The following is a 27,903-nucleotide window of genomic DNA, read 5'->3' on the forward strand; positions in this document are numbered from 1 at the left end:
TTAAAGGCCAGAGGATTTTTCCAGAGAGCAAAGTTTCACTTGTCTCCTCACATAATCTTCACAAATTCAGCTCCTGAGTTTGGGGAAACGTCTCCATAGAGACGTCTAAATAACGAGTGGAGCAGTAATTAGCTACATGGAGGTCACCTTCCTGTTCTTCACTGTAAAACAAACAAAAAACAAATCTATTTTATTGACTGTTGTGGATCAATCATCTGTCAGGAATCCTCCACCAGTCAAATTACTGACCAATCAGATCACTGGGAAAAAGTGAGTTATCATTCCTACAGGATTCTGACAGGAGGACATAAGACTTTACCATGAAGTTATCAATAATAATGATCTTTAGACACATCAACTTGTCATCAATGCTAGAAGACTTAATGACCACAACTAAAAAAACCTAATAAAAACTACACGTCTGAATATATAAATTGCATTCATCAATTTCAAACAAACTCATCACACATGAACTACTTTTCTGCTCTCTGTTGCAGAAACAGTCCGACATTATCTTCAGCTTCTATATTTTCTACATCACATGAGTTTGTTCAGAGGGTGGAATCACTGTTAGAGACGCCTGTACCTGGATTTACCGGCAGACATTATTATTATAAAGTTATAAAGAGTTTTACTTAGGTTCTGACAATGTTGCTGATAATTAACAACTCTTCCTTATTCACATGAATGTGCATGCGAATGAGAGTTAACTGAGACAGATGATAACCAAATAGTTAAAGACAACCAGAGTTAGGCTCAGTTAATTCGGATAACAGTTATCCTTGGTGTGTTAAACTTCTGGTTATAGTTGAAGCCTCTGACACTGGTTAATACTGTTTCTGGCTTTTACACTTTTTTAGATTGTGTGTATAGTCGATGAAATGATAAAAGCCTTTCAGGAGCTGTACCAGGATCAGCCAACAACTCTATTCTGTATAAACAAGTGGAGTGTAGCACCATCTGCAGGCCGCATGTAGAAATAGAGGGCAAAAAGACAAAACACTGCAGGTTAAACACAGTGAGTCCATGAGTGGATTTTTGTTTCTCGCTCTCACACTTGGACTCAGAAAAGGCATCGCCAAATGGGAGTGAAATGTGACTTGTTGACGTTCATGTGAAAAGAAATTACTGCTGATGTGACAGATGTGTTGTGTTGATTGTTATATTGTAACTAATTAGTATATGGTATATATTTATTTATGGGGATAGTTTTTATATATATTTATATTTATAAGGATATGTATGTAGTATATTTTTATTTTTGTAATTATATATTTATATTTATATAGATATTTATGAAGTGTATATATGGTATATATATAGGTGTATTATGTAGTTATAAGGATATCTGTGTAGTTACAAACTGAAGAATAGTTAAAAAGGTGTGGGAAATTAAAAAAGTTTTGTACTTCTTCCCACTCCTTTTTCGAACAATGTGCGGTGTTTTGTTATGTCTTGGCTCTATTTTTTTTCTTTCTTTTGTATGTACAAATAGTAACATACTTTTTTTTTTTTTTTTATACGGGGGAAGTCGGGTCACAAACAGAAATGAAATGAGGCTCAGCAGTTTTATACATCCAGAGAACATTTTTATTTACTTTTAAAAACAAAAATAAACCTTATTGTTTTCATTACAGTGAAGACGTCCGAGTCTTTGAGGGGCTCAGCTTGCTGTTGCGGGCAGAGAGCATCATGGGAGCCAGACAGACAGAGGAACACAGACTGTGGATGTTCAGGAGGAGAGATGTTTTAAACTAACGACCTCTGACACAGAGAGAAGGTCCAGTCACCCGTCAAATTTCAACCGTGACCTTTCGCGTCGCCTAAACTCCGCCTGTTAAGAGTGAAACTTTATTTAAAACGCACAGTGAGGTGCAGTGACAGCTCGTGCCTCTGCAGGAGGAGAGAAGTGTAAACACAGAGGTACAAAATACTTTATAAATACAGCGTGGCCTTCGTGTAAAACAAGGTGAGAAAAATATAAATACAGAGCATCTTGATCTCCCGGTTTGCAGAGAGGAGGCGGCGAAGGTTCTCAAAACCGATGACGACGGGTTGTGAACCGGTTGGGTTTGCTGATTGACGGGCGTTTGAGCATGGTTAGTGTAAAGATGAGGGTGGAAAATAATCCCCGACTGTCTATGCTGTTTATAGTGGCTCCTCTTCCTCGTCCTCCTCCAACTCCCTGTTCGGACACATCATCAGGCGGAGGAGGAGGAGGGAGGTGAGAGAAGTAAAGGAGCGTTTCAGAAAGCTACAGACCTGACGTCAAATTTAAAATCCCACCTTCTACGACAGGACAGAGGGAAGGAGGAGAGAGATGGAGAGGGAGGGAGACAGGGAGACAGGGAGAGAGAGAGAGAGAGAGAGAGAGAGAGAGAGAGAGAGAGAGAGAGAGAGAGAGAGAGAAAGAGAGAGAGTAAGGAGGGAAAATGTTACATGATTATAGGGAGGGGAGAGAAACAGGAAATGAAGACGTGCGCACAGGTGCGAGAGGAGGACACGAGGGAAGGACTTTGGATGCGAGGACACAGGGGTCCGTCCCTTCGTCTCACAGCCCGGTGTCGTTGTACGTGGGTGTGGCCACCTTCAGGATGCTCTGTGCATTCTCCTCCACCAGAGGGCGCCACTTCACCTCGCCGGTCAGCAATAGGTCCTCGCCATCCAGAGCGTCGATGTACTGCATCTGCAACACAGTAGCAGAGGAAGAGGAGGAGGAGTCAGTGTGGGAAGGTAAAAACACAGTGTGACAAGGGTACAAGTACTGCACTGAACAAAGTACTGTATCTGGTAAATGATGTGTTTTTTTTATCACTGCAACTGCCTGAGGTGGAGGTGGTTTAAAATACTTTACAGTGATTGAACATGAAGTCACTAGCAGCGGCAGCTTCATGTGTGATGACAGTGACATTAAAGGGAAACGCTTTTCCTCTGTTTTGCTAACCATCCTCCTGGCCACATGCATTTGTTTACAATGAAGCCGGTGAGAAATCAATCAATCAATCAATCAATAGAGTGGTGGATAACGCTATATATCATATACAGTGTTACGAAATGTTTATTTGTGCAGTGTTGCGGTGCGCCACTAGTAGTTTTTTAGCCTAGAGACGCGAGGTGGAAAGGAAAGAGGGCAGAGATACAGAAAGAAGAAGAGTGTTGTGAACACAGAGTCGATGATGAAAGAGAGGTGGAGTGGGGTGGGGGGGTTCAGCTCCTGCACCATGTGGCCCGGCAGCAGATGGAGGCTGCAGGTGTGTGAGAGTCCAGGAGTGTTTTCGATCTCACAGAGGGAAAGAAAATATACAGAGTGGAGAGAGGGAGGAAGAGGTGAGCAGGTTAACGGGTGAGGAGAAGTGCTGAGGGGGTGGGGTGGAGGAGTGGGGCAAAACAGACAGGGGTGGATTTTAGCCTTTAACATTCTTATTCAAATTGATTTAAACGATGGGAGTGCATCGGTAGACAGACTAATGAATCGGTCTCAAAAGTAGCTTAAACCGGCCGATGGCCCGATTACAAAGTTATAAATTGGTTTAATGTTGCTGCTAGTAATAATCCAAACACATGAGCTCCGACTCTGATTCACACTGTGAGAGCAGCAGGTCACTGCTGGCTGATTGAAAAGAGCTAAGAATAAGGCACAAAGTCGTGACACATGATTTTACGTTAGTTATTTGGATGAATATATTTCAAAAGTGATACGAATCATGACTTGAGAAGATGACCTGTGGGCCAAGGCGTCTCTGTATCATCACTGCTGTTGTTTGTTGTTTTGTGGTTTTGATGTTGCTCTCCATCATATTGTGATTTTGATGAAATTTTAATTTATTACTCAGCTTCACTTTTCTCTAAACTTTGATTACTAAACTTTATTCTAAATAAAAACATTGGACCATTTTCCTTCCTTCCTCTCTCTTTGGGCCTTGGCCAGTGATTTAAATTACGTGCTTGATCCAGTTCACTTTCACCAGGAGTCCAAGCTAAAAGGCCCAACACACCCGTGAAAAAACTTCACTCTGGAACTAGGACTGTCAAAATAAATGTTGTGAGGTAAAAATATAAAGGAGCAGAAAATGGAAAAGCAAAATACATTTACCTGAAAACAGAGTTACTGTATGTGTGGAGTTGTGGTGCAAAGAAACAGTTGCAGTTCTGTGATTTATATGTTTTTCTCCTCTTTTCTCTTTGCACTGTTGAATCACTGATTTCGTCATTTGAAAGTACAAATGAACCAGAACTGAGCTCGTGTTGCTTCCCGAGACTTATTTTTTGGGGGGGAATCCTGGGAAATGGTCAGTCAATTAAATACTGAGAAGGAAAAAAGGTCCCTGGGATTTTCTAATTATGCTGCCTTGATAGTAACCTAAACTAATAACACAGGCTCAATGTGTGAAAAGTATAATCTTCTTGTTTAGATCACCAGCATTTGGTCAGCCATGTGCAAAGACTTCAGTCTTATGCTGGGTAAAAGCAGATTGAGCTTGCTTTTGTATTTGAAGTGATGGTGAAAACAGGCACCCGCTTCTCTCTGACCATGGATGAGTACTCGTCTGTTCAAAACACAAGATTCATGAACGTAAATATCCACTCCGAAAGTGAACACTGGAATCTGGGAGTATTTTGGATTGAACCATGAAGCACTATAATTTGTTTTTGCTCAAAAATCATGAGGCCGATTTGTTTTTGTTAGGCAAGCAGTCTAAAGTTATTTGTATGCTACTTTATTGAAGTGGATTTGGAGTAATGTTAGGCTGTTAATGTGTGACGGCTGTCAAGACGCTCCGATGAGCCGAGGTCTACGGCTCCAGTTCAACTTTATTACCGTTACTTTTTTTTTTCCAAGTGTCAGTGTGATTAATGCGGAGGGGAGTGTGTGACACACTTGTTTTCTTCCTCCTACAAAGAAATAAAACATTTCATGTGTTAAAATATAGACGTTCTGTTTTTATGGGATTTCCCGGGATATCAGAGAGAGGGGCTCTTTTGGCCCGGGAATTGAAAAGAAGCAAATTTGGGAAACTTCAGCAACACTGAACAAAACATCATGAGTCTATCAGTGAGAAGAGGAAGGCGCGAAGCAACTGAAGTCCCGAGTTTTATGTCCGTCTGTGTTTTAAATGAAGTTCCAAAGACAGAGGACGCAGCGTCACGCACATGCACCAGGACGTGAGTGTAAACACACCTGTTTGCGAACGTACTCCACCATCAGCTCCAGCTGTCTGGGGTCTTCACACTGGCGGTTGAACAGGTTTCTCCACAGAGCTGCAGCCAGTACCGAGTCATCAGACAGGATTCCCTGCACACACGCACACACAGTCATTACGTTATTGATCCTGAATCACACATGTTCAGATCAAACATCTTTCCTGTGAAACCAAAGACTCTGACTTGTTCATGTGTCAAAAACATTTCAAAATAAGAGACAATGAATGTCCACATCGTCTGACTATACTGATTCTGACGCCTGCTCAATCATGGCTGCCAGTACATACACACGGGGAGACCCCCAGTGTTGCTGCGTTTGACTTGTTTAACTGTCGCAAAATGATGAGAAGTTGTGAGTGTCTGGAGTCCTTTGTTGCCTCATGTGGTCACTTATGTTAAAAAACACTAGCTGGTATGCAACTTTATAATGTAGTCAAATTCCTCTCCTTCCTCCATCTAAATCAAATGAAATCTAAAATCATATTAGTTTCAAATCAAATGCCAAATAAAAACATTTCTATATGTGAATTTCATCCCGCAGCGACACAAACAGCTGTCACAATAAAGAGTGGACAAGAGCCAGACACAATTCAAGTCTTTGATATTTGAAAGAAATGATTCAAAATGCCTTGTTGCCTAAACTTCAGGCCTGTCAGTAACCGATTCCTCTTTGTGTGTGTGTGAGAAACAAAGCGTCTCACCTCATCATATCCAAATATTGCAGCGTAGAAAGTTTCCGTCATCGCCTTGAGTGCTTCCTTTCTGTGGATGGCATCAATCTGCAGCAGACGAGAGACGAGAAGCAGAAACGCTGTGATCAAATACAGGTGAGGAGTGGCAGCTTCATTTCTACGTACAATGTATTCCACACACTGAGTAATACAATAGAACATGATAAAGGCAACAGATGGATAATAACGGGGTGTAGAGAAAAGATGTTAAAGGTAAATTTGAGCACAGATTTTCAGCTCTGTCAAGTCAAACTGAAACAGCAGAAACTTAAGTACGGCACAAACTTGAACATGAATTCGTCTTAAAATTCACATTTATCTATTCCAAACATAATCTTCAAAACCCCAGATCAGCCCCAGTTCATCAGCTGAAGGCTGTGAATATCCGTGTAAAACGACATCCCAATTAAATCTCCAGCTCGTTTTTACCTGTTGCAGAATAAATCTGCATTTGCAGCAGCAGTTAAAATGCTGCCTGTTGCTGCCTACAGCTACAGCTGAACGTAATGACATGACGTCCTTCAGCCCAGAGGATGAAGCCGAGCTGCGGCGGTGAAACGAGGGTCGACTCGGTCGTTGTGGGTTTTAGTTGGTTTCAGGTGGTCGCGGCGCTTAATTATGAACCTGGAGAAAATGACCAGTGTTTTTACTGCTGCACAATCAACATGAAACCTGAGAGCGGCTCCAATCACTGCTGCTGCTGTAAAAATACATGAGCTGCTGATGTGGAGCTCGATTAGGAAGCTGTGCCTGGTTTCTCAGTTTGACGCACACGCACAAAGTTCCTTTTCATTATTGTAGTGTCGTTTTTTTTATTTCATAATTTTCTGTTCTTTCCGTAACATTATTTTCTTTCTTCTTTACTTTTTCATTCATGTCCAGGTCACTCACCTGTTACTGATTGTGATTGTTTTCAGATATGATGTAACATCACTTTTGTTCCATTTCTAACTCAGATCTGATTCAACTCAATGCTGCAAAGACGGTGGTCTTCTTGTTCTCTCCTCGCCTGGTGAAGGGCAGAGGTGAGCCAGATGTTCGCCTGTCTATTATACATTGTGCACCACTTGTCTCAGTGCCGTCTTTATTTTCCTGACACCAGATAACCAGTTACTATGCTCCAGGGAAAGATGCTGTTCTTTCTTCTAGAGCATTTTTGTGACCAGTCACTTCCATGTGGCTCTGTTTCCGTGTTGAGGAAGAACCCAAAGCCTGTTCCCTGTTTTGAGGAGAACACACCACTGAGCTGAGCACCGCTGTGAAGGTCACAGCAGGACTACAGAGTAAAGTGACATGTGAGAGTGAGAGGAGGAAGTGTTGTCGACGTTTTGCATCCTTCACACTCATAGTATTATAATATACTGTACATTATATTAAATACATAGTTTAGTTTAAGTGTGTAGATTAAATAATTTAGATTGAGGGTTAAAGTTTGTGTTGAGGTCAAACATATAAATTCTCAGGCACGTGTGTTTGCGTGTGTCGAGACATACGTAAGCAAGTGAACGCAACGTACAGATGCTGACAGAGGTTCACATATGCAGCTGTGAAAACACGCAACGCCCCCCTCCCCACACACACACACACACACACACGTACGTACCCCCCTCTGCGCTGCCCAATGCATGCGTGCGCACACGGCGAGTGACCTCACAAACCGCACTGTAATCCCTCATCTCTGACCTCGTTCTGTCACACAACGGCTAAACGACCTCAAGGTTTGAAGACTCCGATATGAGCTTCAGCCAGCTGCTGCTTCCACGTCAGACACTTCACCTGCCGTCCAGCTGATCTCACAGGTGAATGTCAGTGGCCTGGATCTGATGAGGTGTGAACTTTGTCTTACACGAATCTGACGAGGATAAAACAACGATAAAACTGGAGTCTGACTTTAACACCAGTGACTTGTGACCTCACTTGAACCTTCTGACTGGAAACTAGCCCTTCACCATTTCTGACGAGCGACAAATTTCCAACCAATCCGACCGCAGCAGACTGAGAGGGGAAGAAGAAATGTTATGGAGGCAAAATGAGTTTTTTCGTGTTAATTATTTTTATATATTTGATCATTCCAAAATATTTTCACCTCTCAGATTAGAACGAAACTTCTGCAATTATTTAATTTCTTTCTCTTTTGTTGTTATATTTATTTTGCCTTTAATTGATCGGACAGTTGATAGAGAAAGGAAAAGGGGAGGCAGAGAGAGGGGGGATAACATGCAGCAAAGTGTCCTTAAACTTCTGAAACTGTTCCACAAATAAAAACGTGTGTGGGAGCCTGGGAAGAGATTAAATAAACTAAGAAGTACAGGAGAGAAGGAACTGAAGCTCTTATATCAGAATAAAACCCTGATGTGACGTTCTGCAGCGATAGAAAAAGTCCTCACCTGTTGCGTGCCCCCCTCTCGAGCAATGACAATATTACAAATTGCAAAATAAATGTCATGGCAGAACACGACAACAGCTACCTCCCCTGTCCTGTGAACTTTACCAACTGTGATGTTTACCATGCGATTACATACTGCATGCTCTCGAGTTTGGGACGTGCCTATATACAGTGAGACTGAGTGTCTGTGTTTATAACATACTGTAGGAGGGAATGAGCAGCTGTTATTGTCCGTCTTGTCACTAAGAGCTGAGGAGTAGCAAAGACTTGCAGGAGTCTCCTGAGAAACAGGTCAATAAAAAATGACCATGGACATACGACTCACTGGCCACTTTATTGGGTACACCTGCTCACTGCTCAGCAACACAACACAATCACAGCAACACACTACATTCAGGGATGTAGACATGGTGACAATGATCCGCTGAAGTTCAAACTGAGCGTCAGAGCGGAGAAGAAAGGTGATGGCATGGCTGTTCGGTCTGAGTGTTTGAGAAACTGCTGACCAGCCACAACCATCTCTGGGGGTTTAACAGAGAACGGTGCAAAAAACAGAAAAACATCGAACGAGCATCAGTTCTCTGGTCAGAGACCTTACACCCACGGTCTGCACAAGAGCATCTCTGTTGAACCATGAAGCAGACGGGCTACCGCTACAGCAACACAAGACCAGACAAGGTTCCACTCAACCGACCACAGGAAGGTGAGGGAACCAGTTCACACTGGCACCAAAACTGGACAATAAAATGAACGACAAATGTTTCCTGGTTTGATGAGTCTCGATCTGTCCTCTAGCAGGACGACGCACGTCACAAAGCTCTAATTGTCTTGAACATGACATTCAAGTGGCTGGTGTGTATATTGTTACTGTATATACACTGTAGACTGGCAGATGCTTGTTTATGTAACTATTTACTGACAATTATTATTATTTTTTAAAACGTTTTTTTTACCTAAGTCTTTCAAACTTGAAAAGGTCGAACACAAACACACTCTGTGAACCTTCGAGCTGATTCCAGTTTAATCTGAGTGAGAGAAATTCTCTGTGAAAGCTCCACGTGAGCGAGGCCAAGATTTAAGTCTGTGATGTCAATGAGCGACACTTCCTGGAGCTGCTCCACTGACTGAGAATAGAGGAGTGACTCTGTGGACACGGCGACCGCGGCCAGACCCACACTCCGGGGATTTGGCTCCACTTTCTGCTCGAGAACTTCTGGCACAATTATGCTGATGTAAAACCTTAAATAAACAAAACCTGCATCCTATGCAGCATGCAATGGCACGGATAAAAACTTAATGCCCTGTTGCATCAGCCCGACGCGGAAATGTTTCTGAAATAATGAATATTTATTTAAGAGAATGACATTTAGTTGTTTTCTGGCAAAGACGACGTTTGGACGCAGCTTGTTTCAGATTTGTGGCTTTTTAGAAAAACACGGCTACTTTAGAGAAAACTGAGCTGATGTTGGAAACTAACAAAGGATGATGTTTGTGTGGAGCTGAAATATCACGCATCTCGTGAAACGTCTGATATACATGTATGTATTAACACGACAATACAGCAGTTGTGCCTGCGTGACTTCAGCTGAAACAATTATGTTGGTTCATTGAGGTTAGAAGTTTAAAATAAGTATTTTTTTAATCAATTGATTGTTTATTTCCTTTTTTAGTTGTTTCAAGTAACAATTTCCAGTCTCTCCGAAAAGATTTCTATTGTTTTAATAATAATAAACCTAATTTATAGAGATTTTATATTTGTATAGTACTTTTCAAAGTGCTTTACATGAGGAGATAATACTATTAATAATAAACATAAAACACACTAAAGACAGCAGCAAACAGTAAAATAATGAGATACAAACTGTAACTGTATATTGAGGTTTTAAGCAGAAGCAGAGCAATAAGTGACAGCTTGGCCCAAACAAGCAAACTGAGAGATGAGAGGGCTCTGGACCATTTTGTGTTAAAAAACAAGAGAATTTTAAAAATCTATCCTCAATGTAACAAGGAGCCAATGCAAAGATGCCGGTACCAGAGTAACACTCTCTCTTCCTGCTTTTGGTTTGCTGCTGAATCATGACCAGTTCTTTCTTTTAGAGCCCGACTGATTAATCCACAGACAAATCAATTATTGATATCCTGCTAAGTTCTGAATTTGAACTTGAATCAAATGTTTTGTACACACCACAACCTGCACTCTGGCCAGATGACTTTGCTCTCATTAAACACGGGAGATCAACAGACACAACACGCCACTTAGTTCCTGTGCTGCCTTTAGTGGTTGTAATAACATCCTTGCAAAGGACGTGAGGTTGTTGGAAAGACGTGGAGGGTAATGTAACCCCCAGTCCAGGGTCCTATAATTAGTGTGTTATCACAGACGCACTGTGCATCAGGCTATACGTGTAATAATGTGATGAATGTACAACATGTGTTTGTTATGGAACTGCTGATACGTGATCCTCTGGATGAACATTGAGCTGTGACAGAAGCTATACAAGGACACACACACAGGGAGAACTTACCCCCATGATTTTGCTCCTCTGCTCCACGTCCTCCCACATGGAGTGCACAATGTAACGACACATGTACTTCCCCGCTCTGCCCTCCTGACGCATCCGCACCAAACACATCCTGACAGGGAGGGGAAGCGGGTGAAGTGAGGGGCTTTTTTTTTTGTTGCTTTGTGTGACCCTTCATGACAAGAAACTGCTGTGATCTAAAGTTTCAACTGTGTGTCGATCTTGTGTTACAGCGTTCACAAGAAAAAAAAGCTGCAGCTCCTCTTTCTGGAGCTAATTAGTTTTCACACCAGATGTTTCGCCTGTGCACGTGACATCAGGTATCAGCTGGTATCAATCTGAGCTCGAAGTGTTGCAGTGACTTCTGGGAAATCAGTGGTCCCCTCATTAAAATGCTGATTTATGCAGCAACTGCAACTGCTCTAAACTCTCTAAAACACATCATCTCCTCTGTGTGGTGCGAGTACTGAGTTCATATTCATAAGTTACAGATAACGCACTTCAAATGGGTGTGTGTGTGTGTAACTCACCATACATGCAGCTGTGCGACCAGGAACCAGGAGTTGAGTGTGTCGGGGAGGGCGCATTCTAAAAAAAAACAAAAAAACACAAAACATTTAACAGCGTTACAACTAAATATTCCTAAACATGTTCCCATCTGACACTGCAGAGCTGCAACTAGCAATTAACTGCAATTAATGATTCACTGCAGCTTTGTGAAGCCCTTTCACACGGAGCAGCTGTAGCCTGCATATGAACTGCTTTTGTTTGGTCAATTCTTTCTATTTACTTATTACATTCTTCAGTTTTCTGTTGTCATATCTTTGTAATACCTGTAAAATGTTGAATATATTCCAGAAATCCAAAAACAATAGCCCATAAAGAGTTATTAGTCATTTTGGACAGTCTCAGAGCAAAAATGTCAAACACTCTCTGGTTCCAGCCCCTCAAATGTTCCTGCTCCCCATCGGACATGACAACATGTAACTGAATATTTGTAGGAAAATAAAATCAGACATTTTTAAACACACAAGTCATCTGAGAGAATACTGATTAATTAATATGATGATATGATGCGATAAGATCAGCAGTTTTGTCTCAAGACAAGATCTCCTGAGTCCTTATGTAATGTATTTCAATCAGCCTGTGAACCACGATCAGGGCCATTTTTACAACAATGTAAAATCGGTATGATGGTGCAGCAGGCTCCAAGTGTGTGTGTGTAAATGATATTAGTGCCTGTAAGTAATATTAGTGTGTATGTGTGTGTGCCAGGCAGTAAAGTGTCAAATAAATGTGTCAGGCAGGTTGTGACAGTGTCCCTGAACGCTCATCAACCCCATTTGGACTGGGACTGACACCAACACCTTAATGGTCAGTGTTTGGATCAGTCTAACACTGAAGTAAGAGTGCGTGCGGGTGAGTGTGTGCATGTGTAAGAGTGAAAGAGTAAGAGAGAGAGAGAGAGAGAGAGAGAAAGATTTTAAACCAGTGATTTTCCAGCTTCACTCAGTGTGTGTACTGAGAACACTTTGAAAAGTGTTACGCTGCATTAAAAGCTCAAACGTTTAGTTTGAAGCTGGGAACAACATCTGACATCACCTGAATTACATCACATCTGAGGTGACTGTTTCAGTCGGCAAAGCATCTGTACTGCTGCACTGCTGCTGTTGTTCTTGTCAGCATTGTTAGCTACGTCCCAGTCACTGTCGTAGTGTCCTTGGGCAAGACACCTTACCCACCTTGCCTCGAGTGAATGCGTATGAATGATCATGGTGGAGGTCAGAGGGGCCGTTTGGCTACAGACGTAGCTTACCACCACTGGTGTGAATGAATAATGGTTTCTGTAAAGCGATACGCCTGTGAATATTCTTATTTGTCCAGGTCATAGTTATCTCAAGGAAATTTAAATTGAACGCAACTGGACTTGGTCATTCCTAACGACACAATATCAGACTGGTGGTTTGGGCTGCGTGTTTGAACTAATGTGTGTGTGTGTGTGTGTGTGTGTGTGTGTGTGTGGTGAGAGGACTGGACTCTAGTTTCCACTTACTGTCAAAGAACTCATCATAATTGACTCTCTCCACACAGCAGGTGTACATGCGCAAGGCAGCAATCTTGATTTTCTGTGGAGACAAAAAAAAGAAGAAGAAAGAACTCATTAAAACCTGTCACAGATATGATGAACTTCATTTGTATTGGATATTTCAGGGTCCACAATACAGGTGTGTCTATAAACAGCACCAAAAACAGGCTTGACCCAATTTTAAAAATGATGGCACACTGAATCTATGTGTTTGTACATGTAGGAGCAGACACAGCCAGTCACACACACACACACACACACACACACACACACACACACACACACACACACACACACACACACACACACACACACACACACACACACACACACACACACACACACACACACACACACACACACACACACACACACACACACACACACACACACACACACACACACACACACACACACACACACACACACACACACTGTCCTTCATAAGCAGCAGCAGTTGTATTTAACTTCTATTAAACACAGCAAAGCTGTCTTATTCAGACTGACCAGTTTAAATGTTTTCCACAACCGAGTGTTGTTACTGTGCTTCATTTCCACCCCCATCACCTTTGTTTCTCCTGTTTGATAGATCAAAGCCTCTGGCCCAGTGGTGTTCCTCCAGGGTGTTGGTGACATGTTTGTACTCAACCAACTGATTAAATACGGGTTGGTGCTGCTGGTGTTGCATTTACATACTTTCATTCTTATTCAGTTCAGTACAAAAACCTGAGGTTCACTGCGGACAGAACTTTTACTTAGCTCTTAAAAACCTACTTACTAGTTTGTTACTGTTGTTAATCTTGCTGTACCTAAACACACCCACAACATCTTCTAGAGCTGACCTATAAAACCCTTGAATTTATATTTTAGGATGCTGCTTAGGAAATGAAGATCAAATTTGACTTTAATTTCAGTAAATGTGGTACGAAGCTGCTGCCACTTCCCTGAGCTCCTACGATGTAATGCAGCAGGAGCTAATAACCGGAGATCAGTATCTCTCTGTCCGGTTTGTAGCATCTGATCTGGTGCAAAACACTGTCCACTGTTAAGTTTCCAGTCTGTGGATAAAAGTAGCAGCATGACTAATTTATTCGGCATCAAACAGAGGCAGCAACTGAGTGGGATTTGATGTTAGCAGCCAACATTAGTGGCGTCGTTTCACATGTAGATATGGGGCCGTATTTACAGTTGAAAAAGCTCAAGCTCATCATGTTGAAGACGATCAACTTCAGATATGACCGACTCGGCCTTAAATTTATCAGAAAAATTCCTCCAACAAAAAGTTGATTAAAAACATAAATCTGGTGAAGAATCTCAAGTTTTTAGTGTTATAATCACTGCTATTGCTAATGTTGCTTCTTTACGGCAATGATCGCTCTGGCTGAGCTGATGGTTGCGTTGTCTGCTCTCGGGCTCGTTATTGCCCGAAGACATCGCAGGAGGGAGAAAGTAAGGAGAGACCGCACCGTTTGTTTACTTACTCACTTCCGCCCCTCCCACACACACAGCGCGCTGATTCGCTAGGGCACCGGCAATGAGAATCGCCATAGCTAGCACACAGCCAATCAGAGTACCCGACGAGTCTACTCTCCCGACGCTCCTCGACTATGCATGTCGAACCGGGCCTGACGAGACCCGACGCCTGGCCGGTGTGTTCCTGGCTTTACACATCCACAGCTTCCTGCTTTGCAGTGACGCTGCCATGAACAGTGTGCTGTGATAAGACTAGTGAACTCTACCTCCGCATTTGTGAGGAGCTACAGCAGCTAAGACAAACTGTGACTGGTCGGCTTGTGTCTGCTCATCCAGATATCTTCTGCATGTAGAATTATCGACCACTCACCCATTTGTTGTATTTGAGTGGTCCTGTGAAGCCCATGGCCTCGATCAGCTTGGTGAAGGCTCCGACCTCTTCCTCCGTGTGCTGCCGTGTCTCCTTCACATTATGGAGCTGCCGGACAAAAGAGACAGAATATAAGACAGTGAGTGCGGGAAATGCAAGAGAAAGGAGGAAAGGAGGGACAGATGAGGAGCCAGGACAGAGTGATGAGTTGGACGGTATTTTTTGAAGAAGACGGTAAAAGAAAAGAGTGATGAAAAGCGAGGGAGGACAGAAAAGGCAGAAGTAAAAACAACCCTTTCTACTCAGTGTATATACATTGTATAACTCTCATTAAATCAACAGCACACACAACCTACAGTGTGATGACACACACCTGGGGAACATGACCTTTACTGGGCGAGTGCAGCTGTTGAGTAGATTAATATAGTGACCTATTCTGAGCTGCATGTTGTCTTTACAGTTTCATTACAGACGCCACAACCTCAGTGACCCCTCATCACTCCTGCAGCTTTCACATCACGATTTCTGGCCGAGTCTTTGACAGCGACACTTTTCTGCTGAACTTGAACCAAGATGAAACGACAAAACCAGCTGAATGTTTAAAATGTGTCTGTGTTCAATATGCAGAGCGGTTAGGAAACGTAGTAGTGACCAAAACACAAGACAAATACAGTCATAAGAGGACTCCCTCTCTTCTTCCCATATCTGACGAGTGCTTTCTCTCCCACTATGTTGAATATTACATCGAACAGCAAAGTTAGCAATGTCCAACCCCCAACCAAGATGGAGGATATATGGCTTTCAAAAAAAAGATGTTCATGATCATGTCGGAACATGATATGACTCTGTAAAGTTGACCAGCCGTAGAAAATGACACTGACAAAATGAATTGCTGTTATTGCAGTTTACTACTGTTCTTCTTCACTGAACACATAAATCATAGTTGTTGTAGTAGTGGACGTAGTATTGTTTGGAAATCTTTTCCTATGTTTGTGAACTCAGCAGGGACAGCTGCCCCAACAGGTGATTGGGCAGGGATTGCAGGAATGCTATTTTAAAAGAATTGTTCTGTTATATATAATATATAAATATAAATATGTATACTGTACATATTACAATAACTGATAAAATGAAAAAAAAAAAAACATCTGAAAAAAGTATCTGTACGTTGTACAACAAACTAAAATAATTGCACATAATTATGAAAAACTGTTCCACAGTAAAAATATAAAAGCATTTGTAAAACAAACAAACAAACAAAAACACTATCATTAATATGTTCTAAAATAAAATATGCTCAAACCTGTAAACTTAGGGGAAACAGTGGAAGCCACTCTCAGAACAGTCCTCATCAAGTTTTTCATGTTGATATAGTCTCAGTTTTTGTCCTGTTTTATTTCTAATATGTCTCTCTGAGCGCTTATCGTGACATTTTTAGCTGCTGGACAGATGTTTCTGTCTGTTTTTGCAGTAAAGATGGTGGGAAATTCTCTGCACTCATTTTCCCTTGTCAAGAATTTGTTTTTCCGCTGCAGCGAAACCTGAACCAACAGAAACATGTTGAGGTTAGAACAGGGAAATCTGCTTTAAGGTCAGCTGAGCTGACTGTAAAATGCAGACTACAAACATACCTTACAAGAGCTCACAAACCGAGCAACACTGATGCTACAAAACACTCAAAATGCAACGCTCTCTGCATCAGTGTATGGCTGTGTCCCCGGTCAGTGCTGCATCGTTCAGAGCCTGCAGCTGAAGGTCGACTGCGTCACAACCGTGGGACCAGACTGTCCCGTTTCAAAGCTGAGGAATGTGAAGGATCCAACGACTGGATCTTTTGTGACCTAAACTTTCCCAAGGTTTAAGGCTGCCAGTAATAAAAGCCAACAGTGAAAGAGAGTCTTGAGGATCACGCTGTTAATCTAAGTATCATGTTTCAGCTCAGTTTTGTAAAAAAAAAACAGAAAAAGAAAAGTTATGTACTGTCATAGATGCGAGACGACAGGAGCCACGCTTTGTGGCGCAACGGTACACAGGTGGTGATGCAAAGAGGAAACCCTCAGTAGACCCGACTGTCTCACTTCAGTTCAGCCTTCAAGGTCTACAATGGTTGTGCCGGAGGGGATAAAGCCATTACTTGTGTTAAATTGTTTCCCTTTGGAGTCTTTAAGGACATGTGCTGATGTGAAGACATAAAACTTTAGTCCTATTTAGACACCTGTATAAGATGATTTTAAAAACAGGATTTATAGACCATATGCAATCAGGACTCCAAGACTTTTTTCTCTGTACTCATTCAAGCTTGTAGGATTTGAAATAAAGCAGTGACTAAAGATGACTAAAAAGGTGAATACCCACTGGATCAACACCAACAAACACTAAATCTGCTTTTTCCGCTGCAGCATGTGTCATTAGACTTTTCCTGTCTGGTAAGCGCAACACTCCCAGTTAGCAACGCAGGCTTTGTGTAAAAGATTCATGATCCTGATGAGTTATTTTCTCAGACTGGATCATAGATCTTTTTCGGCCACTAAATTTACTGCTGCACATGGGCTTTAAATAACTCTCCTCTTTCTCTCTCACTCTCTGCGTGAGTGTGCATGTCACTTTACCTGTGTGGTGATGTGCAGAGTCCGACATGGTGCTGAACACGGAGGGGAGACTCTGGCCAGCTGGCAAGCTACTAAAGCTCTAGCAAAGCAGGCTTCCTGATCTGATGCCTGGATGGAGACGGAGAGAGGGACAGAAAGACGTTAAGGAAAGAGGAGGACGAGAGATTAAGCTCAGAGAGGATGAGAGATACGCCAGAGAAACGATAAAACTAACATGAACATACATTTATTTTATACATTTCGTGGTTCTTCTAATTTTGAGTCACACTTCCAACAATCCCAGAGCAGGTTTTTGGATTTCCCCACACCGACTTCTTCTGATACCACATCTCTCAATGTAGCCTCTAACAACAGCTGGATAGAATAACATCTGGGCATCGTCTTCCTTGCAAAGGAGTCAATTGTCTATTTCGTTTCTACACAATTCATGCACATCTCCTGAAAACAGTTTTCAGGAGGAGATGAAAGTTGCTTAAGATGTGGGTGTGACCCTGACACCCACAGCCACATGTTTGGCCCTGCCTGGGGCTGGAGGATGTTTGGATGACAGGGGAAGGTTTTATTGCCAGTTTTTTTATTTTATAATATTACCAATATGTAGCCAAGCTTTAGTTGTGCTTCTCTTCAAATGGAAAAAGATGCATCAACATCTCATAAACACTGGCCGGAGGACATAATGCCACACTTCCAACTGCAGAGGCAGAGCTGGAATCATATGATCTGGCAACATTTTTAAAATTGGACAAATTTTCCTTAATGTGTATAATTTGATTCGGAGTGTGCATGTGTGTGTATGGGAGAACTGAAGACTTGAGTAAAGATAAATATAAAACAGTGAGGCTATTAGTGGGAAGAGGCCAGGAGCCTCACACTAGTACAGTATGTTTCTGTGCTAATAACTGCAGCAGTGTTTCAAAGCCTTCAAAAACAGCCTCCTCCTCATCATGTGTTCATCATATGTTTATGAAAACAATATTTTGTCAAACTGATGGCTATTATCTAGCCTATTTATATAACACTATAAACTGTGACCTCACCACATCATTTAAACTGAGGTGACCATCATTGCAACATCTCGATATATTAGAAAATAAAATACAATTCTGAAATGCATGAGCAGGAGTGAATCAAGACTTCTTACAGATTTCTCTGTGACTTTTGATTCAATCTGAAGTCGCCCACTACTCAAAGGTTTTCAGCAGGTATTTTTCTGGTATGACCAAATGTAGCAGGATATCGTCTAATAAGAGTTATTCTATAAATTCTATAATTACATTATCAATTAATCTTTTACTTCCTTGATGAAGTGATGAATCCCTCACAAACACAGCACCACTGAGAGTTGGGTATAAGATCATCAATGTTGCTTAATATGTCTATTCCAATATGGATATGTGCAATATATCACTCATTCATATAGCCTTCGTATGTTGCATATTATTGACCCTTTGTGTTCACTGTACAATGCTGAACTGGTTGCTTCTGGGTAACATGTATGTGACGTGTATCATGCAGCTGTGGAATATCAGACACGTGATTGCTCAATCGATTGATTAGCTAATCACTGCTTCAATCTCCTGTTTGCCAGAGCTTCAGGTGAATCTGGGTCAGTGGCTTCATATTTCCATCAGAGCCCTGAGGCTGTTGTGTGTCTGAGGCCATCGCTGTTGGGCTGACGTGACGTGAGGTAACGGTCAAGTTCACCTGCACAAACCAGGTAACGTCACAGGTCGTTAAATCTCATTAAACGGACACTTTTTTACTTTAATTAAACCTTAAACCCAAGGAAACAGTTGAAAGTCCCCTTTTCTGTCGTTTACTTCTCAGTTATCAGCTCCGGTCGCTCTTGTCCCGGTTTCTACCGTGTCGTTAGTTCACGCAGCTTCAATCCCGTTAGCAGCGGAGCTAACGGCGGTGGACGGTGTTACCTGTCGGTAGGCGGCTCTGCACGCGGGCCCGTTCACCAGGTGTCTGACGGCGGACTGCAGCGGCCGCCGGTACATGGCTCCTGGCGGTGTGGATGTCGCAGGTGAGGAGCGGGGGCTGCCTGCTGCCACCAAACTGCGGCTCCCTTCAATAAAACCTGATGGTTTGGTAACTGCGGTCCTCCTCCGCCTCCTCCCCCTCTGCAATGTCAACGGAATCTGTCCGGCTCGCAGCTCCGTCCGGCCAGGAAACAGGCTCCGGCGAAGAAACGTTCCGCTTGAGCATAAACGTGTTTTTAATTTGTGTAACGTTATACTTAATTTCATTTTACTTTATAATTGTAATGTTCAGTTTTTCGTATTTTTTTAAAAAGTATTTTAGACACAAGTGCATGGTCATTCAATTGTTGAGCAGCCTGACTCAGTGTGTTTATTTGATCTGCTCTCTTTTCAAACTTATAAACAGGGTTGACAAAATAACATAAACACCTGTTTGGGTGTTAAATTAGAATTTTAATAGCTTGATTTTGTTTAAACCAACTGAGAGGCACAAATTTAAAACAGTCCATCCCTGTCAGACATTAAAAAAAAAATTCCAGCTGAACTGACCCTCACCCAAATCAGGAGCACACAGGCCTTTAAACAAAAGATAGTGAAACTCATTGGAACTAAAAGTTTCCACAAAGCTGCAGAGTTGTCTGACTCTCAAGTCATTAGTGGTCCCTCTTCTGTGTATTTTCCACCTATCAAAAGAAAATTCAGCCTGAAGATTAAAAAAATATGTTCAGCTCTGGGCTCGGCAGGATGCTGCTCCTCTGAGCTAACAGAGTAAGCAGGACTATGCATGGCTGCCTCCACTAATTGTTCAAAGCCACTCAGCTATTCAACTGCTTCCTGCTAAAGCCCCCAGGCTGACAGTCACAGTATGTAGCCTAATGTATTTTTCTGTGAGAGGTTGAGTGGATAATGTGTTGGTCCCATCCTCACCTAACATCAAACACTGGCAAATATTATTAAGACTGGGTTAACACTCAAACATGGATAGTGGGGGTAAAATTCCCACAGCAGGATATGACAGATCAAAACATGTGTGTACAGATAACTGCCTTTTATCGAAATCAGACCCACACACATCATTATTATTGCCTCAGTTATGAAACAACAGACTGGAATCACACCATGTTTATGAGACCTTCACCAAATACAAGAAACATTTGTTTTAAGATATTTATGCAGTATTGTGAATTTAATTTTAACCATCACATTAAGTAAGATAGCTACATAAACAGGTTCACAAAATTGTATATTGTCATGATTTTACTCAGGATCATGTTTTCTTATCAAATCACAAATCATCCCACACCCAACCTCACCGAGCTCAACTTCAGAGCAGTCGCACACCTAGCTCGGACAATAAAACGACCCCACTCACCCTCTTCACCCACACTTTACGCTACTGCCGTCTGGTCGCAGGTACAGGACTCTGAGATGGCGACGGGCTCACTTTAACAAAAGCTTTGTCCCGTCTGCCATCTCCGCACTCAACAACCTCCCCCAATAGCCCTGCATGGACCCAGTCCTCCTGAGTGTGTCACAAATGTTTGGTTGTCTGGTGTGTGTATATATGTTTGCTTAGTGTCTGGTGGCGTTTTTGTTTTTACATGTTGCTCAGTGTTGGTGATGTTTCTGTTTTTGGTTATGTATTAATGTGGCTCAGTGTTGTATGTTGTTCAGTGACAGTGTGAAGATGAATTTCCCTTATGGGACAATAAAGGCATTATATTCTATTCTATATAGTTTTCACCAATTGTTCCTTCCAGGCTCCCTGACCACAACATTTTAAATAATTTAACTATTTGTATGTATTTTAAAACATGCAGTGCTGGGACATGCACAGAAGTGGTGTTTGGTGGAAATGCTTCATAAATTGCAGTAAATGTTATTTTGTTAAGATGTGTAATGACACTATGTTATCATGCACATGTCATGTACAAGTTCAGTATTTCATACATGGAATTCCAACAGTAGCCTATAAATTGTAGGCCATCATATGACAAATTTTAAGATAATGTTACACAGTTAAAGCAGATATCAGCTTCACGGCCGTTTCGGCTAATGCTGCGTTCAAGGCAGGCTTTTGAAACCGTAAGTTACAGCTTCAAGTCACAACTACGACTTGGTAGCGTTCCAGGTAACCCGTAGCTCGTGTTTTTACCATCCTGTTGTCTGTGAAAGTTCCCTATAACGGCCACTCGTAACTTCCGACCCGTGAACTCGTACCAGATCGAACTGGTATGACTTCACAGGAAGGAAAAACACAAAGTACGAGTTTCTTTGAACGCACCATGAGTTAGCAGCCCCCGCCCTTGTCAGGCATCAATTGGTCCTCGTGCTACGTCACCACATTCACGCGCATCCCTTGGCTGCACACACAGCCCTTCATGCCGTTCTCTCTCCTCATTGGATAACACTTGTATCCCACAAGGAAAATTTTCTCCTCGGGTTACAGCAGAGCAGAGTGACGGAGAGACTCGTGTTTAGGCTGAAATACTTCATGTAAGTGATTGCTGACGGAAAATAGGACTATTTAGGACTTATATTAACAAAAACATTCCACTGATATCTGCTTTAAATTATACAATATTTCATTTATTCAACTTAAAAAACAACAACAACACTACATGAACTGCACATATTTAGGGCCCAAGCTAGGACCCTATTTTAAATGTTATTTTACATTTGCATCTATGAATTGTATCGACACTGAAGCTTTGTAACTTTTTAAATATTGTGTCACTGACTGTCATTATTTTAGGTTAATAAATTGCCTTAGTTATCACACAACAGGCTCACACAGTCATGCTTAGGTAGCAGGATCCTCATGGCACATTTCCCAAACACTGGAAACCAAAGATGAATTTATAGTTTGTGAGAAAGAAAAAAGCAAACTGACATTCAGAAAGTTTCCCTACTTTTCAAATTATGTCAAATTGAACTTTCCTGGCGTGAATGACAGAAGGGTCGGTGAAGGTGTGGAGGAAAAGTTCTTGTTTTTATTTTCAGTTTCTTTGGCCTGTGCAGCCTGTGGACACAGTCAGTCACTGTTGATTAATGAGATGAAGAAATGTGTGTGTGTGCATGTGTTTGTGTGTGTGAGAGACATCGGGAGCAGGAGTCAGGGGTACACGCAGAGATCCTGCTACAGTAGCAAAAACGAAAGGATGTGAGAAGGGGAAAAACTCAAAGGTCAAGTTGAGTTTTGTGGAGCAGCCAAGTGTTTGTTTCCGTGGAAATGAAATCAGAAGTTTCAGATTGATGCTGAGCCTCGATAGTTACAATGATACTTCAGTGGAGTTGAGTTATGAGACGCGGCTGAGTGGGGTAACGTCAGGTCTAGCCACTGCTATTTCCTCGGCAGTAAGTCAGATGTTGTACTCCCTGCAGTGACCTCACCTGATGACACACACACACACGCACGCACACACTTATTGACCTTTACTCAAATACTTGAAGCAAAAATATCAGGAGCCATGTAATTTAATCACATAGCCTACATCTGTAAATGTAAGTTCTACAAATATTTTTCTTGTCATTTTCAACTGATTGCAAACAAACTGTGTGATTCTCTAAAAACAATTGTAAAACATTATAAAATACTATATTTATCTTATCAAGAAAGATGTATTATTGATCATTGATCAACTAGATCACTTTTGACCCTTTAATAATTAACCTATGAATTTTAATTTGAATCATCGCAGTGTCTAATTTAATAATTAATAAATAATAACTTGATCATTTGTATTACATAAATTACATTTCTCCTCTTATTTTGTCAAGATGTGTAATGAGATTATTGATATACTGTAGCCTCATATAGTATTTATTGTGTCTTTAAGTTGTTGTTTTGTGGTGTCAGTGTGTAATATTGTCTCTATAATCTCCCGACTTGCATAAGAATGTCTATTTTTTGTGTGTATGCATATTTGTGTGTGTTTGTGTACTTGTCTGGTCTGTAACTGTGTCCATGACTTGTGCATTAGTGTGTTAATAAAGAGTGATAAATGGTGGGCTCAGAGGAAGCGCTAGATTCCTGCTTGGCTCCTGTTCCTGTGAGAAACCTCGCTAAAGAAAGCAGACATAAATAATGGCTGCCACCCCGTCATCCTGCCCGCAGTACTACACTGTGTGTTTGTGTATTCACTTTTAACAGTATCCCATAGGTGAAAAAGTGCAAAGAAAACAAAGGTCAAGGAAGTATTTATACTCACCCTGCACATACACACACACACACAGCGCTGCCTTTCCTCAAAGACACATATGTGGTGGAGTGTGTCTGTTCCATCATCTGCACAGACACACACACATGCACACATGCGTCTGAGAAAGTTGTTTCTAGAGGGACACAACCATTAAGAAGTAAATGTTATTAGCATTTAAGAAGCCGTTAAATCGACCTGTAACTGATCTCAGATTAGATTCAGAGTTGATTTCACTCAAAATTAAAAGGAGCTGCATTAAACAGATGTAATGGGATCTGGAAAACAATAAAAGTGCACCCAGGTTAGATTTTAAAGTCTCTAAATGGAGACAGGTGGGGGAGGAGGGAGGGTAGGTCACTGGGCCGTTTTGGCAAACTGGTGGCATGTACCCACCATCAAAATCCTCATAAGCCTCAACATTGGCAGCCATCTTGGCAGCACCCAAACTCTTACCAACTGGATGAACGGGGACTGAGCTGCCACATTTAGACTACGCGATTTCAGGCCAATTTTGACACGATTTCGTCGTGGTCGTGGCCAACACATTTCCAGCGTCGTCCCCGATTATGAGCGTCGGGAACGACAAACTGACGTGTAGTGTGTGCCATACGTAATTGACGACCAGCGTTTTTGCGTCTACAACGCTGTATGACGCCTCAACGGACTCAACGGTCTAAGCATGTTAGATTTTTTTTATTTCCTCGCCTAGTCTGACATCTCTTACGACGTGAACCTTGATGTCGACCAATAGGATGACGAAGCGTTCTGACGCATTGTTTATACCCAGTGAACATGTGCTTCATGTGGGCAATATTTCTATTTATTTATGTATTTATTTTCTGTATAATTTATTTGTTTTTCAGTTATTATTAATGTTTACAATGTTGTTTCTATTACTGCACTGCTACTATCTATGTTTTGTAAATGAGTGATAAATAAAGCTGAAAAAGGTCATGTGCGTAACTGCGTAATATAAGTTAACATTGAGGTTTACACATTATCCCCCACGTTCTCCGTGAAAGACAGACAGTCAGACTGTCCTCTTCACCAGACCCAGGAACAGCTCCACTATCATTTTTTCTTCCTCTTAATTTTCGTGTCTGAGCAAAAGATCACACACAGTGCTACAGTATCCACGATTGACAGTTGTTGTCACGCCTCCCAGACGTCAGTTGTGACGCCTCCCAGACGGCCTGTGAACTCGTGATCGGTCGTGAGCGGTGATTAGTCGGGGTGATACTTGTAGTGTTGCCAGTCTCCGGACCAAGACACGGCAAGAATTTATGCCACTGTGATCATTTAGTCTGGAATGGAGACCATCATGAAAAAATTTAGGCTTCTCACGCTTGCCCCAACCTCCCTGTTTTTGACTAGTTTATCTCTTCAAGTCTATTTTTGTTCAGATATTTGTGGCACTTTTGGTTGCTGGGAAGAAAGATGGCTGAAAAAACCCTCTGGAAAAAAAGAGCAGTGCAGGTGGAGCCTCTGCAAAGGCAAACTTGGACAACGTGAATATCTAGAGCCTCGGTTCGCTCAAATTCAAGAGATGCGTGAATACACTGAGGATAAATTGAACACGATTCAGTCTGATCTGACCTCTCTATGAGTATGTGGTGAATAGGAGAGGCAGGCTTTCACCCAGGCGATGAACACCGCATGAGAAACAGGAGTTTAATTTTTCTGAAAGTCAAAGATGGGTTGGATTATCGTGTTTTCAACAACCCCAGAGAAGCAGAGGATTTCCTCAACTCCCAACTGAAGACAAAGCAGGAAAGGTCCCCTCAGTCTGCCCAACTCACTCCAGGCACGCATTTCTATTGTCAAAATGAATGTAGTCCCCAGAATATTTTTTTTCAGCTCCATGGTCCCCCTCTCTCCCCCTGCTGGATATTGGGGCAAGCTTCAGGCAGCTGTTTCAAAATTCATATGGAATGGGAGAGACCTCTAACCCTCCTCTCTCCTCTCCCCTGGCCATGTGCATTTGCTTTAAGGAAAGCCTGTGAGAAGACAATCCATGGAGCTATGTCTGCCAAGGTGGCAACGTTAACAAGAGATTACGAATTACCAGGCGTGTTTGTGTCGTAGTGCCGTAAAGCTGTCCGTTTCTCATGAGACAAGATCTGGGACATCGGATCGGAGGCGGTGATCTTCCAAGGTTGGTCATCTCTGTAACAAGTTGTAACAGTTGAATGCCCCTTTAATACAGCGTGTCGCACTAGGTGACATGTCATTGGGCAGCGCCTTTGTTTGGAGTTCAGTTGACTCTCACTCAACTCAAATTAGTGAAGAGACGGGTGGCTGCTGTTTTACTTATGTGCAAAGGAAGTAGCAGCCGTACCACCGGCCTCAATGCAGTTGGTGAGGATAATTATTAAACAACAGCACGTTTATGAAATCCCAACGATGTGTGGACGTGACTTCCTTCCCCCATGCTCTCCCACCCACCTCAACCAAGGCACACGGAGCTAACCTGTTACAAAGTCACTTAACCATCACAATTACTCCAAACCTAGTTTTTCCTTTAAATGTTGTTCTTTACAGCTTTTGTGTCTTCTATAACCACACACAAGCTTTCAGACACTTTAACATGTGGACTGGAGGAGCTGGAAGTCAACCATTGACCTTCTCATTAGTGATATCAAAGACTGCATGTTATGATCTCTCAGGAATTGTGTACAACATGTTGGAAAATCCCATAGGTGCAAAAATGAGTGTCTACATGTTGTCCCTGTGATAGACTGGAGACCTGGGATTGGTTCCAGTCCCCCTGTGACCCTGCAGTGATAAGCAGCCAATGGATGATTGGAGCTAATTTTTGCGGACAGATAAAATCAAACCATTCAGTGATTTTCAGATCCTAAAAGTAATTCCATGAACTTGTTTTTGGGAGGTGGACGACACAATTTATTTAGAAGGAGCGACAGGATTCCGTTACGGACTTTCATTTGATCATTAACAAATATTTCTTTTTACAGTTTTAATTGATAAAATCGATGCTGATATCAAACTTTTGTTGGGTAAGTTTTCGTAATGACCATGATACAACAAAACTTAATTAGAGTTGGCAGTGGTCCATCCAAAACAAATCTGTCTGTAAGAAATGTATTTATAGAAGAGAGAGATGCAACAGACAGGAAAACGGTTCATAGAAGAAATGGTGCAAAGAGAGAAACACATGTGAGGAGCAAAAACAAATGAATGATTTTCTCTCCTACTTTGCTTAATTAACAAGGTCAAACCTGCTTTCGTTTAAATTCTGCAGAACATCATTCAAGTGCAATAAGTCAACTTTATACCAAACTTTATTCATGCATCTTCAGAATTGGTCTCTGCACACGTCAGTCGTGAGTAGTAACACAACCACAGAAACTCACAGGCTGCCAAACTCAGGATTAAAGTGCAGCGCGCCAGAATACAAATTACCTCTGAAGCACTTTCCAGAGATTTACATCACTCACCTTCGAGCTGAGTCAAGACCAATGCCAAATAAAACCACTAATAATAATGTCTGGCACTGTGAGTCTGTCGGTCTGCTTCCTGTTGTGTCAACTTGTGTCTTCAAAAGGAAAGAAGTAGAGGAGGAAGACAGGAAACAGGGCAAAGAGGGGATGAGAAGATAACAAGATGTGTGAGAGTAAAAAACAAAGGCTGCAGAAATCAATAAAAAAATAAAAAAATAAACAACCTGGAAATATGAGAGGTGGGAAAATGATGTGTGAGTGTGTGATGACAGAGCGGGTCTCCTGCTAAGACAGCCTGATTTCCTGAGTGTTTGAATGGTGGGGCTAAAACAACAACAGAAATGACATGTTTAAGCCTTAGGTTATGCTAACAATCCACCTCACTCTCTCTTTCTGTTTCTCTTTTACTCTCTCCATCCTCCAGCCTCCGCCTCCTCCTTAGGTCCCTGGCTCTTCCTTCCTTCGCCCCCCTGGCTAATGTTACCACTAACACCTACTGACGCAGGACAGGGTACCAGCCTGCTGTACAAACTGATGATCTAACCACCACAGCTGCTCTCTGAGTGTGTGTGTGTGTGTGTGTTTGTGTGTCTGCGTGCACACACGGCATACATGAGCGCGTGCGTGTGTTCGTGAAACATAATATACCTTCTTCTGTTTAGGAAGGCAGCAGTGTTCATTGCAGTGACAGCAGACAAGAGAAAGAGTGTTTCTCTGAGATCACTTGTTAATTAAACCATGTGTGTGTGTGTGTGTGTGTGTGTGTATGTGTGTGTCCTGTGTGTGTTTTCTCTCATGTTCACATTCAGTGTTTCTCACCAGAAAACCGTGTGTGGATTCACAAGTTCTCGTCATGATCATATAAAGCAAAAAAAA

At 42.0% G+C, this 27,903-nt stretch overlaps 1 protein-coding gene across 1 annotated transcript; it reads right to left on the reverse strand.

Annotated features, from left to right (window-relative positions):
- Positions 1-1,565: 1,565 nt before the first annotated feature.
- Positions 1,566-19,530, reverse strand: uqcc1 (ubiquinol-cytochrome c reductase complex assembly factor 1). Its single transcript, XM_083971597.1, has 9 exons — positions 19,308-19,530; positions 17,380-17,487; positions 14,771-14,878; positions 12,895-12,967; positions 11,372-11,429; positions 10,845-10,953; positions 5,904-5,981; positions 5,180-5,293; positions 1,566-2,686 (listed from the first exon to the last, which is right to left on the reverse strand). The coding sequence occupies exons 1-9, from the start codon at positions 19,380-19,382 to the stop codon at positions 2,552-2,554; spliced, it is 858 nt and encodes a 285-aa protein (XP_083827723.1). The 5' UTR covers positions 19,383-19,530; the 3' UTR covers positions 1,566-2,551.
- Positions 19,531-27,903: the final 8,373 nt, after the last annotated feature.

The sequence above is a fragment of the Trachurus trachurus genome (assembly GCF_905171665.1).
Source record: "Trachurus trachurus genome assembly, chromosome: 5".
In the NCBI taxonomy this organism is placed as follows: Eukaryota; Metazoa; Chordata; class Actinopteri; order Carangiformes; family Carangidae; genus Trachurus; species Trachurus trachurus.

Coding starts and splice junctions, on each gene's coding strand:
- uqcc1 (XM_083971597.1), bottom strand. CDS start 19,382: ATGTACCGGCGGCCGCTGCAGTCCGCCGTCAGACACCTGGTGAACGGG. Junction 12,968..14,770: donor CACTCAAATACAACAAATGG/GTGAGTGGTCGA, acceptor TTGTCTCCACAG/AAAATCAAGATTGCTGCCTT. Junction 10,954..11,371: donor GTCGCACAGCTGCATGTATG/GTGAGTTACACA, acceptor CCTCCCTGTCAG/GATGTGTTTGGTGCGGATGC.